Genomic DNA, 18,471 nt, shown 5'->3' on the forward strand with positions numbered 1-18,471 from the left:
AAGTACACCAGAAGACAAGTCCCTGGCAGTATCATGGTAACATTCCTCATTTCATCCACTCATAAAAGCATCCTCCTCTCTCTCTTTCAAAGTCAGAGTAAGAAAAAAGCTCTGGGAGCTAATACAGTCTGGCTCCTTCAAGCCAAAGGATCTCATTAATAAATTACTAAACTGAGAGTCTCAACTTTAAACATCGTTTACACAAATGCATCAAATTTGAGTCCCTTTGCTCTTGAGACAGTTGCAGGGCTAAAGACAGAATCATCTGCTAAAGATGGTCCATAAGCTACCTAGGGATTTATACAGGAGCTTGCTACATTCTAGATGCACAGCGAGGACACCCAGATGCCGCTCACAAAGACCCACAGCCTAACTCCCCGGCTCCTTCACACCCCAGCACAGTGAGCCGACCCTTATGTGTCAGCTTTCAAGAACTGCTCAACATTGTCTCCTATTGACTGTTTTATATATTAATCTGCAAATCACAAACTGTTTCCGTAGATTATGAGCTCAGAAGTGCCATATAAGCAAATTGTACAATAACCCAAAGAAATGGCATTAAGAGTTAAGCACGATAATATGCATAAGTGGATACTCCACGTATAAAAACATACAGAATCTGTATAATAGTCATTAAGCATCACAGGATTAAAACATTTACATAGTTTTATACATAGATATCCTGGATTGAACACCTAAATACAACTTTACTGCCCTAGCAATGAAATAGGTTGGAATACCTGCATTTAATTACTGAAACGCTGTACAAGTGCAAAACTCAGGTATTAACATTAGAAAATACAGCCCAGTTTCTGATTTTGTGTGTCTAAATATTACTTTTAAGGCAAAACTATCAATTTTGAACCAGTCATGAAAAAAGGATGAGAATCATGGTGTCGTTCCATTGGTAAGGATGTGCATTGAAGTTAAATTTGTATCTTTGTTTATTTTAGGATGCTGCAGTTGGCAGCTGTTATCTGTAATATTTTTTTCAGTTGACTAATTATGAACCAGAAATAAACTCAAAGCTGAAATACTATAATAAGGCAAATAATTCTGACTGATCATCATACTGTAAACGTAGTAAAATACAAACCCCATAATGGGAACATCCAATCCCATGCATACAGATATTTAAGACTGTTGACGACTGTAGAGGAAGTGTCAAAAAGAGGTCAGTTTAAATTTAATGTTGGCAGAAATGAGTGTCTGCAAAAGCATGAATAATCTTCTAATGATGCTTTAAAGCTTTAGCTCTGTCTTAACACTTACTGTTTATTTAGTCCTGAGAAAATACTTAAAAGCCATGAAGCAATTTTAAGAAAACTTTTGTAAACAGCTATTTTCTCTTGACAGACTATTTGGCTACAATTACAGATATTATGCCAAGATAATATATGTAATTCAATGAATCCAGACAATATTGAATCAAATCAACCAGTATTATTTTCCTTCCCTTTGAAACTGAACATTCAAGCCATCTGAACTTTCAATGTCATTTGGCACTTCAGAAAAAAACTTTATAAAATACAACCAGGCTTGAAAACCTATACTTCATTTCTGAGTAACCTCCTGACCTTTTATAGAAGGATCTCACAAACTGGATTTTCAAGAGCCTTCTGTAAACCACAAATGTTTTCAATTAACATTGTTAAAGTCTTATTTAAATTCCTGCACATTACAGTCCTTCTCAAAGTCACACACTTTGTAAAAGGAGATGAGTTACCTTAACCCAAGTTCTGCCAAAAATTACCCCATACATAACATCTATTCAAAATTTTAGGCTTAAAAGAAAGGATTAAACATGATTTTAGGAGATGGTTAAAGAGAGGTATATGATGATGAGTTAAAAAAAGTGACCAATCCTCATTTTGGTGCATAGAGTTCTTTTTCTCTTGCTCATTTACATGTTCTGACTCTATCTTTCAAAAAATTCTTGCCTTTGTTCCCCAAAGAAATACAGTATTTATCAGGATTCCAACCAGCTTAGGCAAGACAACTGATATACTTGATCAAGTGAAGAGAATTAGAAAGAAGCAAATCACCTATTTTATTTCTCTTAGCTTTCCATCAATAGTCAAGCAACAACTGCAGTCCTTATTCTCCTGAGTATATTATTAATTATACACCTAAAGCATGTTCATAGTCTGTGTTTGCTCTTGGGAGATTCCATGGTTTCTATGGATGAGAAAACACTAATATGATCATTTACAGGTAAAATAACATTTTCACTGTTTTGGCACCTGAGCATAATGAAAAGGAAAAACGTTCAGCTTTTACCTGGGTTTCTGTTTAGAAGAGTCAGCTCAGGGGGGAAGAGCTACCACTCATGAAGAGCCAGAATGGGGAGAGAAAGGTACGACTCAAAAGCCAAGGATATGTATGGCCTAAACAATTTTTATTGCAGGTTAAATAGATCTTTTTTTTTCAGCTCACATAATCTCAGCAGTGACTTAGAAACCACCACTGCAGCATTTATGGGCAAATAGTTGAAAGAATGACCATATAAGAGCGAGAAGGCAGCCAGAGGAATTTGAGTGTTGGTCATCAATAACAAAGATCCATTCATACGGTTCAGAGATTTTTGCCACCTATGGAAAGCAAAGGTAACTGCTCAGATAATACTGTCAGGATGCAGACAGTGCTTCCTCTAGGAAGAAACTCCTTTGCAGAGATACTGGCAACATTTTACTGAAGGTTATTTTTGCTTGATTCTTCATTTCCTATTCAGAAGGGTCGCTAATTGTTATTTTTATATAGTAACAGGTAATTCTTTCATGCTACAGCTTGTGATGCATATTAATCAGGGTTCCTGCCAAATTAGGTTAGTTTCTTCAACATTTGAAAAGCAGTTAAACTTCTAATGACATTTTCCCCCTCTTTTCATCAACTTATTCTTGGAGCAAAATAATGTACTTGAGCCTGAAGAAAAGACACTTGAGCCTCAGGAATGGAAGACAGCCACAGGCCAAAATGTATTCACTAGAGAGCTCTAGGGCAATAGGGTTGTCATCTATGCACAAAAATACTTTCAAAGATGTAAACATGATGTTAAAATCTCTACCACTCCCTCCTGCATGTTAAAGTCACACACATTGCTTTGTGCTTGCAGTTATGAGCAGTATAAAAGGAAATAAGTCTATTTTTATGATTATTACTATGATTGTAGCATTAAGACAGTTCAGAAACAGGAACTCAGGTTTACACTGTATCCTTGACAACCCTGGTTTTCTTTATTACTGTTAGTATCAGAAATCAGAATTGTAAAAAAGACATCTAAGTCAATAACTCAAACCAGAGCTGCACAATAACACTAGGTACCAACTGGGCCATCAGCATCTGAATATCAACCTGAACATCTATATTGTATAGATGAAAAGATAAAGACATTTATTTTAAAGTCCAGCAACTACAGAAACACAAATGGTCCACATTTGGCACATTTGCAAACAATTGAAAACCAATGATAAAATTAATAAGTGATAACCAAGTACTTTAAAATACTACTTGAATTACCTTTTCGCACATAATTTACTACATAATAGCATACAGTTGTAATATATGTAGTTTACAATGCTTATCAAGGTACAAAATACCTAGTAAATTCAATGCTAAAGGGACATTAATATTTCACACAATATTTGCCCGCCTTAAATAAAAAGAGGATTTAAAACCACTTGAAAGGCTGGACAAAAAAATTATCTGGGAATGTTTTTGGTTTTTCTCCAGCTTTCTACTGCATAAAATCAGTTAATCAGCCTCAACTATTTTCCTTTTTATAATCCAACAGCCTAATTTGCAAAGATCTTTCATAGAGCAGTGGAAGAGAAAAGCATTTTTATAAAATTAGAAAATTACTGTATAACCACAAAGCTTGTTTGTGCAGCAAATGCAGAATCATTTTTTTTAACTTGTTAATATTTCGAGTGGAAAACATTTCTTTAACTGAAAATCTATTCCAGGCTTGAAATATTTTTATGCAGTAGGCTAACTTATTGATGTGAAAATTTAAGTAAAACACGCTTTTGAAATTGTGTATGTGGCAAATTTTTTTACTACAGCAAATTGAGTAATAAACATTCAAGACAGATGAAAATCTAAGATGTCTGGCTCTGAACGTCCAACACAAATAGGGACAAATAGATATGTGGTACAGCTGGGATTGTCCACCTTGACAAAATACCAAAGAGTTTACAGCAATGTTAGGATATCTGTTTAGTAGGAAGCAGGTAAAATGCAAGCCAGGTCTGCTTTTAAAATCCAAGCAAGGATTCCAGCAAGCAAAAAAACCTACCAGCAGGCCCTTATTCTTTTTAATAATCTCAAACTTCTTCCCTTGGCAGTCAAAATAACCAGCATGTGTTAAAGATCTAGAATCGCTTTCCCCTGAAGAACTAGCCTATAAAAAAGTCACTTCATATCTACTGTACATGTTTATTTTCCTCAACCATATATCCTGCAAATATTCACTCATCTGTACTTGAACCTCTGCCACATCAGTACCATTTAAAGGTTACATCTTTATGTCCTAAAACCTCATCAAAATGCTCATTCCCAAAACCCACAGACATCTCAATCTAACGAGCAATCACATCTTTATACTCAGTTCTCCCAATAACAGAGACTCAACCTCAACTCCCAGATTAAGAGAGGATGGAAGACCACTTCTAGGTAAAAAGCAATTATCACATGCTCTCTTACCCACCACCCTGCCAAGCAGCACAACTTCTATTTTAGAGAACTTCTCCAAGTCACCATTGCCCAAAAAAGCTGACAGCACTGGGCAGCCAACTTGCTGCATTTACATGCTGCTTGTCCTTTTAACATAACAACTTGTATTCTCAGCTCTAGGACTTAAAATCAGAAGCTTTTTCAGAGAGGGCAGTGACATAATTGCCTGTGTGTTCAGCATCAACCACCCACTTGGGGTAGAGGACAGTACAGGCAATAAGGCTAAACCTCCTTAGGATCTTTTCCACTAGTTTTCTGAGGTAATACCACTAAAGAAGCTACAATATTAAGAAAAAAAAAAAAAAAAGGTCGTTTTCTTTCACTGCATACTCCTGATGATATCAGTGTCTGTTATCAACTCTCTCAAATCTCTCCATGTTACAATCATTTAAAGTAGGGTTGCAAACAAGGGCTTTCTTTGTGATCAGTTTTCCTGGAATTACTTCTATCAGTTTTGTGAACATCAGCTTCAACAGCTTGGGTGAGATCTGTTTTCTTAAACAAAGAAAAGAAGAGAGCAGGGTTACCTTCCCTTAGACGCTCAACCACGAAAGTGAACCCGGTTGTTCGCGGGTGTAAGACATACTCGTATTTTTGAAATCCGTTCTTTTCAGCGAATTCATTACTGCGGGCTTTGGTATTGGCTGAGGAGAGAATAAAAAGCACCATTTTCTGTTAGTGTGCATGTAGACCACGAAATAAATTTAATGATCGTACGACAGGAATGGTTCAACAGCAGTTCACACAGTACAAATGTACAACAGCTTTTCGTGTGGGAGGCAGACAGTAAGTGTGCTTTCAGTTGGCCATACCATGGTATGAGGAAGAGCCACGTGGATTGCAAGAAAAGCCTTTTTACCCGTTCATTTATCTTTGAAAATAATCAGTAAATCTCATATCTATCAAATGCAACCTGAAATCTACAAATTAAAGTCTGTTAATAGTTCTCTGTACACTTCAATACCCATTTTACAGTAAAATGTGTCAACTGGCTCAATTGCATTTCAGGGGGTTTTTAACTCAAAAGGCACAATGTATAGTAATGTAGGTTTGATACTATGTACAGAAATACCTTGAGATCAGCGTTTAACCACATTAAACTTATTTCAGAAAGAAAACATTAAATGGAGAAAAGCAGTTCATCTAATACATTAAAATTGTATTTTACATCTTCATTCTGAATTCGCCTCATTTTATTCATCAACCTGCTCTGCACGTACATACCCTGTTTTTTAATTTTTTGATCAAGTGACTCAGTGTCACAGCATGTGCCTGCTACTGTAGATAGAGTACACACAAGGCATCTGAAAAGCAGGATGGCTAAACCCCGTGACAAACGTGTTTCAAACCTCTGGTAAGAAGGAACCTCTTGCGAGAAAGCCAGACAAAGGCTTTCCAGAGCTGGTTGCTAACAGAGCCCACTAAACAAGGAAGATGGGGACACCAAAGCAAAAACTTCTGAAGACAGGCAGAGAGGAAGCAATTTTTTTCCCAGGATGTGCAGAAGGCTCTTCCAACCAGCCTCAGTCAGGAGCCAAATGGACTTTGCTGGCTACATTTAGTCCTTTACTGTGGGTACTGCTGTGCCTCCCCTGGAGCCAACAGGCAATGGACACATGCAGTGTTCCCTTGGCAACATGGTAAAAACCAATTTGATCAACTAGCTTATTTAATAACTCATTTACGAAGTTCTGCAGGTGTTTTAAAAGACAAAATCCCACCAACAGATCTATGGAACAAAATAACTGTTTAAGCAATATATCATGTTTTTCAAGCAGAAAAAGGTCTTTTTTAAGTGTTCATAGTGAACCTTAACAGAGATGACAGATAAAGTAATGAAAAACATGTTGCTGTTTAATAATCTAACAGAAGTGATAGAGGTAAATCCTTCCCCTTACAATCCTCATAATTTTTTCCTGTAAAGGCACAGCAGCGTAAGTGAACAAATCAACAGTAGTGAGAAATTTCCTTTTTGCTGTAATGCAACATTCCTGCATCCTTTTTTTCCCTAAATTACACGAGCTCTATTCATAAGAAATGCAGGTGCCCCCCCAAAAGATTATCTACCAATTAATAAATGCTATATTAGCGTACTGAGTATTTTTCCCTGTGACCTACTGTTTCCAAGCATTATGGTGCTGCTTTTCATATATATAACCCTTAAGATTGAGTGCACAGATTTCCTGACCATGTGATTTCGAGGAAAGCTGTTGCACAGTAGCCAAGCAAGTGATTCAGCAAAGAGAATCCAAATATTTAATTCTTGCCAAATTGCCAAAACGTACAAATACTTGAAAAATATTACAACTTCAAAAAGCATTGCTAAAATTACAGAATGTGTGAAACACTAAAATTATACTTGGCTATGTAACTTATCTTCCCTTGGACATATACATTATGTCTTTCACCACATGGTCAGAGGATCTATTTTTGTCTCCTTGACTACTACTCCAATCAATACTGTAAATGGACCATTCTGAATCAGTGAAGGGGACTTGCCTTCTGCACTCCCATTGCAATGGCAAAACTTGCAAAGTGAGCAATGGGAAAGACTTGGAATGGCAGAAGAGGCAACAGTAATCTGGTAATTATTAAATACTCCTCCAAAAAGCCAGGTTTTATCTCTTAGGAATACTTGTATTAGCTCAACAACTAAAACTCTTTATTTTTTAAGAAATTACACTGATGACCAAGAGTGTTGCTATAAAAAAAATATTCAAATCAAGAGTTCTTTCCCAGATTCTGTAGTGATTCAAGTAAAATTTTTTAAATTAATTTATCACAAAGTTCTTAAGTTAATGTATTGTGGTTTCCAAAGGACAGAAGTATAATCTTCTTCATTTTCTGCATATCCAAATTGGGGTTTCACTGTGGAAAACTTACAGTCTGCAAATCAAGTCAATCAGAGCTTTGAGACACAAGTGCCATATAAATCTACATAAAGTGAAGCAGTTCTTAAGCATCTCAAACTGCACACAGTTAATGAGCACTCAGAAAAACTATCTCCTTATGTCTGCTCACTAGCACTTTGCTTCAGAGGGAGCATGAAAATTAATTCCTCGGTGTTTGTAAAACACTCCTACTTGAACCACAGGAAAGCCAAAGAGTGAATGGGCACACTCATTCTCTAAGACCTAATTGATACTACTAAAAAAGATTTGGGACCTCCAGTGCCCATTGCCTTGAAACAATCATCTTCAAACCTCCTCTTAGTGCACCTCCCTGTACTTGGAAAGAACTCACTGTAAACATCTGCAAAACATCTTCCAAATTTCCCTTTACTACACTGCCATTCTAAAAACGTGTGAACAGCTGGACATCAGCACACTGGCCAACACTATTCAGCTATTTCCTGACATTTGTATCCCTGTCTTGCCTCTGGATTGTAAGTTTTATATAACAGAGACTGTTCCCTTCCCCTTTTGCATTACCCTAGTGTAATGGGATTTTAGAACTAGAGTAACGCTCCCAGCTAACACAGTGATCAGTGTCATCTGGAAAAATCATCTCCCTCTTCCCTTCCTAACAACTATCAAGCCACAGGTCTTTGTGCATTAAACATGATTATTTATTACAGCAAGTCAGGAAGGTCACTGGGTTTTGATACCATACTGAAAGCAAGGGTAGGATATGCCTCACACTACAAAAAACCTAAGAATAATGCCCTTCCTCCCTCTCCCTTTAGTCTCAGCATTTGAAAAAAAACAGTTTCTTACTCTACTATTACTTATGAACAAATGCTCTGACTCCATCATGTCAGTCGATGGAAGCACCTTTGTGCCCATGGGATCCTTGTGAGAGACACCAGTGCCCAAAAAGCCCTGAGGGGAAATTGAGAGCAAGTCAGCTGCTCAGAAATGGATTCAACAAAAGGCACAGAACGTGCGATGCTCCTCATTACACGAAACCCAGAAGTTAGAAAACTGATCCAGGAAATTAGAAACCCATTTTTACATCCTCTGCAACTTGAGGGAATTCGTACAACAAACACCTCTTTAAAATCCCTTAACCAGTGGACCAGGCTACATTGTCAGCGCTGCCAAACTTAACGCAGATCCCTCATTGTTCTGCTGGCCAGATTATAACATTCACAGATGAAAGAATAAAAAAAAGTTAAATGTGCCTAAAAATTTCCTTAAAAAGAGGAAACGTGTTCTCTTCTTTTCTCCCAACCTACTAAAACAAATAGCATCAAGAAGCTTTTGCGACTGGGCTTGGAAATAAACTTGGTTTGGGTCTCCTCAGTCCCAAAAGGTCACTCACATCATCTAGCTACAGGTAATGCCCCCTACTGCTTACTCTCTCTGAAAAATATGAATAAGTGTTGCTTTCTAGAAACAGGTTATTTTCTTTCTTTCACTGTATTTAAGTCAAAGCAAACGTACTCCCAGAATTTTTGCTCCTCATTCCTGTTAGAAGCATTTTGCATTTTAACTCCTTCGTTCTATTTGCTTATAAAAAAAGACTAAGGAGAATAAGTTATTTTTATGGAAAGCAGCCAGTTTATCAATAGAGGGTGATGTGGGGCACTTATGGAACTGCTTCATGGTCTGTCTACTCAGGTCTTGCACTGACTTGCCTCTCCTCTCCCATCTCCTTCAGCTAATACCTGCAGCCCCTCAGAGCATACATTCATTAGGATGGTGGTGACAAGTGCAAGTAGTCCAATTTATTTGAGTATTTAAACATTTCTGCAGAGTGACTGTCAAACAACATAAAAGTACAAGATTCTAAGGATTCTGGCCAAATCGTCTTACTTTTTTTTGCTCCTGTGTTGCCTTTGGTAATTAATTTGATTACATTTTTTTTTCTCAATTATCTCCAAATCATGTGGGCAAATCCCATTTATCACATTTTAAAATTACTGAAAAAGCTCAGAAAGCCAGCACTTTCTTGAAGCACCACACTTCAGAATTTCATTTAAAGTAACTGGAGGAGGAGCTGATGCTAACACATTTTCTTGATTTTTGAGTTACAGATTTTAAGAAGTTAAATTGCCTTTTGCTCCTGAAAACTAGTGGAAAAAGTGAACAAATTTAATTTTTTTAAAGTCGAATTACATTTTTAGTTTGTGAGCTAATTTTGAATTAAAACAAAGATCTCTAGGATTTCATCACTTTTATGATGAAAACCATAATGCAGTAACAGCTGCATTCATCTGAGTCTGAAGCGTATTTGGACCTAAAACTCCAAGATCTACACCCAATGAAAAGCTAAGTGTTTGTTCCCTACGAAATATGTATGCAGCATTAGCTCCTCTCAAACAAACAAGCTCACTTACTTTTACAGAGTCAACACCATCCAGGCTGATGTATTTTGCTGGGTGTTACCCAAAAGAATTGTAAACTTTCCTCATCATCCTATTTGAAAACTGATTTGGACAACTTTAATACAAGTACTTCTGAACAACTCTCAACTACTACTTTTTTATTTTCTGCTAGCACTGAAATTTGACTATTAACTACTGCCTTTTCCTTTAATTCCACTTGGGATAAAAGAAAAATGATAAAATGATGCATGTACATGATAAAAGCATGCATGAACTTCTATGACTTCAAGTACCCTCAAATTATATTAGTGCCAGACAGTGAAAGAATAAATGAGAACTCCCAAAGTCTATCTTAATAAATAAATAAATAAAACCCTCATTTATCTATTAGGTTTGCATAAAAGTGAGAAAAACTACACTGGCTCACAATTTTAAAAAAAATTAAGTAATTGTCCTTACTTGGGTTATTTTGAAACTATTACACATTAGATCAACCCTTACCAGTGCTTTTGAACAGTATTCTTTGTACTACAAATTTACTAGAAAAGTTAAAAATCCAACTGCAGTTATTGTTACCTTCTGTCATCCACAAGACAACATTCCTGCCAAAACCTGAGCTCTAGCTAGCTTTCCTACATGCTTTTCAGCTGTTCCTCAAGGAAAAAAGGCCTGTGCAATCACACTCTCTGTCCACCTGTTTGCTCCCCTTAACTTTTGAAGCTATTGCCACCTGCAAACAAAGTTTATCAGGGACAAGAGATTCAAAGATGATTAAGCCCAGCAGAAGTTTTAGAAAAAAACAGTGGCTGAGTGAAGGGGAAGCTTCTGAGAGTAGAGATCCTAATAATGGGAAAAGCCAGGGAAGGCTCCATGGGTATTCAATCTGTCAGGGCTTTCAGCACAGCATGCAGCAGCCCATCAGGTAACACGAGTACAGCACGTGATGCCTCTTGCCAAGACAGTGGAAAGAGCTTTGTGGAGGAAATGTCACACAGAAGGAAACACAAGGAAAAAGGAGAAACTGGAGTGAAAAAGAGACCACGAACAGGGATGCAGACACAAATCCATAGGAAATGAGGCTTTACCAGGCACAGAGCAATACAGCAACTTTTTTTTTTTCTGTCATTGCTTTCTGAAGAATTACTACAAACAGTTTTTTAAGGAACACCAAGAAAAACAAAAGAATAGGCAATATGGAGGGTCGTATTCCAGCTTTCCAGAAGCAGGAGACTTATGGTTGCTTTGTTTTCTTTAGGGCTTCAGAAAGTCTGGCTATATGTTTATCTGCTGAGGGCTTCTTTTGAAGCAATTACAATAAAATACCTTTGATGCACTTAGCTTTAACCTTCAAGTACTCCAGAGTAAAAAGATGGCCAACCTATCAGAAATAAGTATATAATTATATAATTATTACCTCAGACCCTATTCATCCAGTCTGCAAATACAATGTTCAGGGTTCATGACTTTACTATTTCTAAAATTTATTCATGTAGCATCTTCCACTGCAAAGTACTTCACCAACATGAAGTCAGCCTTTGGCCCATGCATAAATACAGTCATACTTTACATTTCTTTGAAATCTTTCATTCTTGAATACCTGAAAATATCGTCCAATTTCTTATAAAGAGGAGTAAATCTATCATTGCCATGCGGCCACAGAGAGGATAAAAAAATGATAGCGGCACAGAGCTGCACAGTAATTCTGCTCTTCAGTGAAGTGCATGTAGAATGTTATTTTTCATTTTAAGCACCAGAAAAATTCTGTTTTCAGAAGTAATTAGCAGTTTTGTAATTTGGTCAGAAAACAAAAGTCATTGCCTCTATTTCTGCAAAATGTTCCCTAGAATTTTGAGCAACTGTTCGGAACAAAACCACAGTTTATTTCTTATTCAAACGGATGGAACATGAGGTTGCAATAGGTCCTAACAGGTCAATAACATAAGTTTTCTGCAAATCACTTTTTCAAAATGTTACATAAAATAGATTATTATGTTCTAGCATTCTCATATGGCATAAATTTATGGCTTGGTCAGGATTAGCTTGTCAATGGATTTTTCCCGGTCTCTTATAATATTTTTAAATATATGAGGTAATGTTTCCTGTGAAGACAATTAGATAGGGAGAGATATTTACTTCCACAGAAAAAATCCCAGGGTTTCGTCTGTCTCTAGACATCTTTTTATGCACAAATATAATATCAAGGTGGCATTCAATACTTGATGGCAAGATACGACTGCTAAACGCAGGACAGTTTAATGTGTCAGAAGCCAGCACAGCAGAGCCCTGTTGTCTCCTCTATCCATCACTCCATCCTTCCCCCTGCACTGCTTCCTCCCTGCGCTGCCCAACCACCCATCAGCACAAGCGGCTGTCTCAGTCCTCAGCTAAATCTTCTTTTTTAAAGCTGCAGTACAAAACTTCCTCAGTTCTTTAAAAATTTGTTATCTCTGGGGAATATTGGGAGACATTAGAAGGAATTCCAACTGGATTGGAATAAACAATCCCATTCTTTCAGTCATCTTGAGGTGGAAGCACCTATTCAGAAAGAGAGTGTGAGTGCTTTAAGGAGGAGTCTTCTGATTCCATGAAAAAGATAAAGATTGCACCTCATAATTTAGAGCTAGGAGTTCTTCATGAATTCAATGAAAAAAAGTTAGATAATTTTATAGCATCATAGAAAGGTCTGAGTTGGAAAGGACCTTAAAGATCACCCAGTTCCAACTCCCCTGCCATGGGAAGGGACACTTTCCACTAGATCATGTTGCTCAAAGCCCAATTCAGCCTGGCCTTGAATCCTTCCAGGCATAGGACATGCACAACTTCTCTGGAAAACCTGTTCCAGTGCCTCACCGCTCTTCCTAGTGAAGAAAATTCCACCCTTCTTTCTAACTTTAGATACAAAATAACCAAATTAACAAAAGTTATCATGTAAAGCAGTCCAAGAATGTTCCATGAATTTACCATCTTTCAGGAAGGCTGATCAAGTGATGACAATTCCCTACAGTGTGATAGCACCAGGATACTATACATATCAATTTTAAGGATATTTGGAATGCAGAAGAAAAAATAGCAGAATACGTTACTTATTTTTATACCGTGTCTAGTACTTACTGATGTGGCTTTGCCATAAAAAATGATTTGAGAATATCTGCAATGCAAAGTATAGCAAAAATCTTCTAAATGAGCTTAAAGTTAGAAGCTTAATTGTAATTGATTTTCTATTTAAAGATAATGCTTATCATACCATGCTGCAGCCATGAACCACCACAGAACATTCATACAACGTTTTCTTTAAATGGTACTTGAGTCATCTTCACTGGTTAAGAGCTTGCTACTAATGCCATAAGATACCTGCATAAAGCTGGATATTTGATTAAAAATTAACAGTACAGGTTCAAACTCATTAAACTTATTCCTATGACAATGTCAACCTTGTTTTAGAGAGATATTTCTCTTGTAGAGGCAGATACAGACTGCTTACATGACCTAAAAACAAGAATCTCCATTTTCTCCTCTTAAAACATCAGGCAAGAAGTCAAACAGAATTATTAGTCCTTTCCAATCACTCATTCAGAGATATGATTTTGCCACAGTAATACAGGAAATGGGAACATGCAAGTGATCTATTCCAGGTCTTTAAACCTACTCTTGCTAATGCAATGTACATACAGTACTGACCAATAAAAAATTATTTCAATCATCAGATGCTTTGAAATGTAAGTTCCTTCAGGCAGATTGGCAAAGTCTCTCAGTGGAAATATGTTTGTGCCTCTCAAATGAATCACCACATCATTTGATTATTCACTATAATTTCTACTGTCCATGAGAACCAAGTCTTGCTCCTGCCTTGGACTTTTTTAAACTCTTCCCATAAACAACAAAGAATTTCCACGTTGAACATTCCATGAGAAGATGACAAATGCAGCCTACCTGTGAGATCAGTTCCTTCTGGAAAGATGAGGAGTTGTAGTGGCTCACGAATGTCACAGAAATAATCCAGCATTTTTTCAAAGTGACTCTTGTCATCTTCCCACTTTCTCTGAATGAAAACAAAGGCAGCAACCTGCATTGCCCAGCCTAAAGTTTAAAAAAATATACCTTTAGTAACATTTCACTCTTATACTTCCACAGTGTCTGTTATTCCAAAATATTTTATAAACTGTGTCAGACACCACCTTTTATTTGCTGCCCACCTGTCCTCAACTGATTAAGAGCACTTTTAGTTACCTCGTAAAAAAAAATGCATAATGTATTTAAAATGCAAAACTCAAGTTACCAGAGTCAGAAAAGTTTTCCAGAGAGCAAGAATAGGGTCCATGCTGTCACAAAAGGAGGTTGTAGTGAGGTGGGGCTCGATCTCTTCTCCCAAGAAACAAGGGATGGGACACAAGCAAATGGCTTCAAGTTGCACCAGAGGAAGTTTAGATTGAATATTAGGAAAAATTTCCTCACTGAAAAGGTTGTCAATCTACCCCTAGGAACAGGCTACCCAGAGGAGTGTTTGAGTCACCATTCCTGGAGGTATTTAAAAGCCATGTAAATGTGGTGCTTAGGGACGTGGTTTAGTGGTGGGCTTGCAGTCCTGGGTTAACGCTGGACTCAACGATGTTGAAAGTCTTTTCCAGCCTAAACAATGATATGATTCTCTGAGGTGAAGCATTTAAAACCACGGGCTTCACTGTAATATCCTTAATCCCTGCAACTCTGATCTGCTCAGGTGATGGACATCACTACAGCAATGCACTGCAGGGTAACAGCTGCGTTATGTAGAGATCACTGCCCTCTAACCATGTGCAGTGTGCAGAAAATATCTGTTGCTTTGGGGGCTTTATTACATCTACCTTCCTATAATTTTCATTACTCATACAAGAAAATACCAAGCTTTTCTTTACAGTTAATTGTAGAAAAAAATTATGTGTATCCATTTATTTGTATTAATACACAAGAAGATTTACAACCTGACATCAAACTGACAATGTAATGCAGTTAAGTTAAGAAACTGCTGCTGAGCCTGCAGTTCAGGGGTCATACACCATTATCTTCAATAAGTATTCTTGCGTTTTTTTTTGGCACAAGTATATAGTATACAGTATATGACATAATACTAGAAGTTCTGTCCACTAGTTCAGACAGCAGGACAAAAAATCAGGACTCCAGTCTCACCACATGCCAGCGATGCTTCCTCCCTAAACAGGGCTCAGAAGAGCATGACATTGCCTTACCACTGTACACGGCTAGCTTGTATCTCATCAGAAAACCTGCAGACAGATCCTCCACATCAAACAGAAAACATCAAGCCTCCCATTCTCCCCTTTGCTCACCACAGTTCTCAAAGCTTGTTTTTCCTTTGCTGGTGACTTACAATATGTTATTCTTGCACTTTATTTCAGCTTCTCTTTACAGGGATTCCTTTCTATTCTGTTCTTAGCAGTATCTCACAAGAAGCATATGCTAGAAAACCACTTATTAAAGTCACTCAATTTAAAAATCAGCTTCATAAGTCATTCAGCCTGGATAATGCATTAACTGAGCTGCATAATCTCTCTGTGTTGGTTAGAAACATTAATTGTATTGTTAAAGATTTGTGACCTGTATCATGGTCACAAATCATACTTTTGATTTTTAAATCAGCTACACAGATGGAACATGCATAACCAGCATGCCTTCTGCAATCTGGACATAATGCATCTCAGATATCCAGATAATCAATGATATCCAGATAACTGAATACTGGAAGTAGTTATATGAATTAAGAAAAGAAATGCCCAGAATGTAGTCTCAGCAAATCTTTTCCAATTTGCATGCTATACTTGTGAAAAACCCTTTGCAAAGAAAACTAAACTTTGACCACAACACTTTATCTGCATTTATGCACATATCACATTCTCACATCTGCAGTGTCAAGAAGTATCAGTATGGCTTTATTAACAGAGGTTATCCATGTTTAAACAAATTATTTGAAGGGAAAAAAAATAAAGGTAAGTTTTAAAGTAACTTTAAAATAACTTATATAATTTAACTATGCTATCTTCTGGCATGTAATCATCTCCTAGTGCTATAATACATGGCATTAAAATGCTACAAAACCAGTATTTTAAATTGAACTAATAAGGGCTTCATACATACAGATTAGGAAAGTTCTGCTGTGGTTTTGGGGTTTTCCAGTCATTCTTACCTCTCTGCCCAGACCTTTTGTATATTTTATGTAGCTAGGACACTATGCCTAAAGTAGAATATGGAAAATTTTAACTGTGCTAAACCATTTTATTCTGTGGTATCACACATCAGGCCCAAATTATTTAGTCCTTGTGTTCCCATTGCAACAGAGCCTGTAGGTTGAAAGAAGAGAAACAAGAAGCTGATACTTTCCCAGGTCAGAAGCTCCTTAGGAAGAGTGATTTTGGCCGACAGCAGAGGGAGTACGGAAAAAACGTCACTGCCAGATACCATCCTCTCCCCTACCTTTCTTCACACAGCACAAGGCTTTAAATTATATGGAAACTTGCACATAAAGTCTAGTTATCATTCTTCAACAGCACTGTGAACATCAAATTATAAATACCTTTAGCTACTACAAAAGATGCTGCTTGGGTGACTTTACTTTACCTGACTAAACTGCATAAAGCAGAGGATACAGTGCAGTAGTTTCCCATTCCTGCTCTAAGTGGTAGTGTTATATGTGGACTATGAATAATTAAACAGAGCCAGTAAGGTAATGACAGTAGGATGTCAGGGAGGGGGAAGAAAGAAACAGTAGGAAAGGAGTTGGGAGGTATCCAATTTTTAAGATAAACAACAGGTTTGATTTTCTAACCTTTCCAACAGATAATATTCAGTGTTCTGGAAGAATTTGTCTATCTTTAAGTATGTATCTAATTAGATAAAACAGTCCTGAGTGTTCAAATAAGAACAGATTATCTAACAGATAGATGACTAATAGTAAAGGACCCAGGTTTCCTCCTGGCTTACCCCAGCACAGCACACTGCACCAAGCTACTTTACCATCTATGAAAGTGGAAGAAAGAATCTTCCACATTTGCTCATGCTTTTAGGCCTCCAGTGAAAGGTAACAAAAACATGAAATCCTGACTTCTACCAAAACCCTGGTCCATGCACCAGTTGGGGAGAGTGCCTGCTGTACATGTGTCTTACCATCCCACCAGATTCAAGCAGGAAAGAAAATGCCACACAGGCTTGCAGATGCCTGCTTTTGAACAAAGCAAAAGCAGCTCTTGCTTTGATTTCCATTCCACAGCGTGTCTGCATTGTGCTGCTAGAGAAACATGTAACAAGTCCAAGGCATGACGTGGGAGCCAAATGGGAATGCACAGAGAAATGGGAGGAATTTAGTAAATCAATGGGCAGGATGAAAGGTTTTGCTAATCAGCAAGATTTATAAGCAGCAGAAGGCAGTACCTTCTCACGTGCAGCCTGCAGTGAGACATGCTGTTCAGTTAATTACTTTTAAGTTTAGGTCAACACATTGTTCAACAAAAGTAAATATATTTTGCTCTTTTTGCTCAGTATTTTTGGTTGTCTAAGAGCTCCTGGGCAACAGGAATTTTCCTAGGAAAGGCAGCAATTACTTGACTGCGGAAAAATGGTTGCCTTTTGATTTGCAGATTGTTGAGAAATCATTGATTACAAAAACACGGCAGAGAAAGAGTGAAGCTAAAGAAACCATAACAATGCAACTCTATTTCTTTGCTAAAATAATCTTACAGCAGATGACATTTTGGATAAGTAACATTGCTTGGGAAAGTATATAAACACTGAACAGTTCTTGTTCAAAACTGCAAAACAGCAGTGCAAAAACCTACCAGACAGAATAGCTAGCCACACTGACCTTTAAATCAACTTTTCAGAGCTGAAAAAATAAACAAGGCAGCTTAAAATCTCTAGTAACACATACACGGTAAGGATATGTATTCTATCAGGACATAATTCTACACAGGAAAAAAATGTGCTTACACAAAAAGGAAAGCCTGCTACTGAACTAGAGAAATGTGCTCTACATAAGAATTTCTTTACTGCCTTGGGGATAAAGCAAATTATAGCTTATGCAGGTCAAGAATTTGCAGCATTGTATTAAAAATGCTAGCTCCAAGTCTAAAGCTTTTTAAATTCTAAGACCCTGCACTTCTCTTTTCCTCCCCCCAAAATCCTTTAAAATAAAATAACACTTGAAGCTGAAATTTCTTGAGTGTGTTTTCATTGCAAAGGTAATTCGGAAGTAAGTAGATACCAAGGATGGAGGTGGCAATGAACAAAAGAGAGAAAGAGGTGAGTTGTGCCCCCCAAGAGGTCTTTGTTTTGTTTTGTATCACAATATTACGTACATAAACTCGGAAATCAGATATCCCCCCAAAATGTCACATCTCAAAGAGGAATATTACATCTGATATTGAAAGCAAACATACACATACACATCAAGAAAATGGTACTTATATATTTCCTATAGCAATGTAACA

The 18,471-nt window shown here is 37.2% G+C and overlaps 1 protein-coding gene across 4 annotated transcripts in view; it reads right to left on the reverse strand.

The window, feature by feature from the left end:
- LCLAT1 (lysocardiolipin acyltransferase 1) overlaps positions 1 to 18,471 on the reverse strand; it is a 115,696-nt gene that overhangs the window by 47,392 nt on the left and 49,833 nt on the right. For all 4 annotated transcript variants that reach the window (XM_027713012.2, XM_039378682.1, XM_027713013.2 and 1 more), the window contains 2 exons: positions 13,931 to 14,077; positions 5,259 to 5,375 (listed from right to left, as the gene is read on the reverse strand). In XM_027713012.2, coding sequence (XP_027568813.2) covers positions 5,259 to 5,375; positions 13,931 to 14,077 — 264 coding nt within the window. The remainder of the gene's footprint in view (positions 1 to 5,258; positions 5,376 to 13,930; positions 14,078 to 18,471) is intronic.

Source organism: Pipra filicauda, unplaced genomic scaffold, assembly GCF_003945595.2.
Source record: "Pipra filicauda isolate LSUMZ 115617 unplaced genomic scaffold, ASM394559v2 scaffold143_size2779998_pilon, whole genome shotgun sequence".
Taxonomy (NCBI): Eukaryota; Metazoa; Chordata; class Aves; order Passeriformes; family Pipridae; genus Pipra; species Pipra filicauda.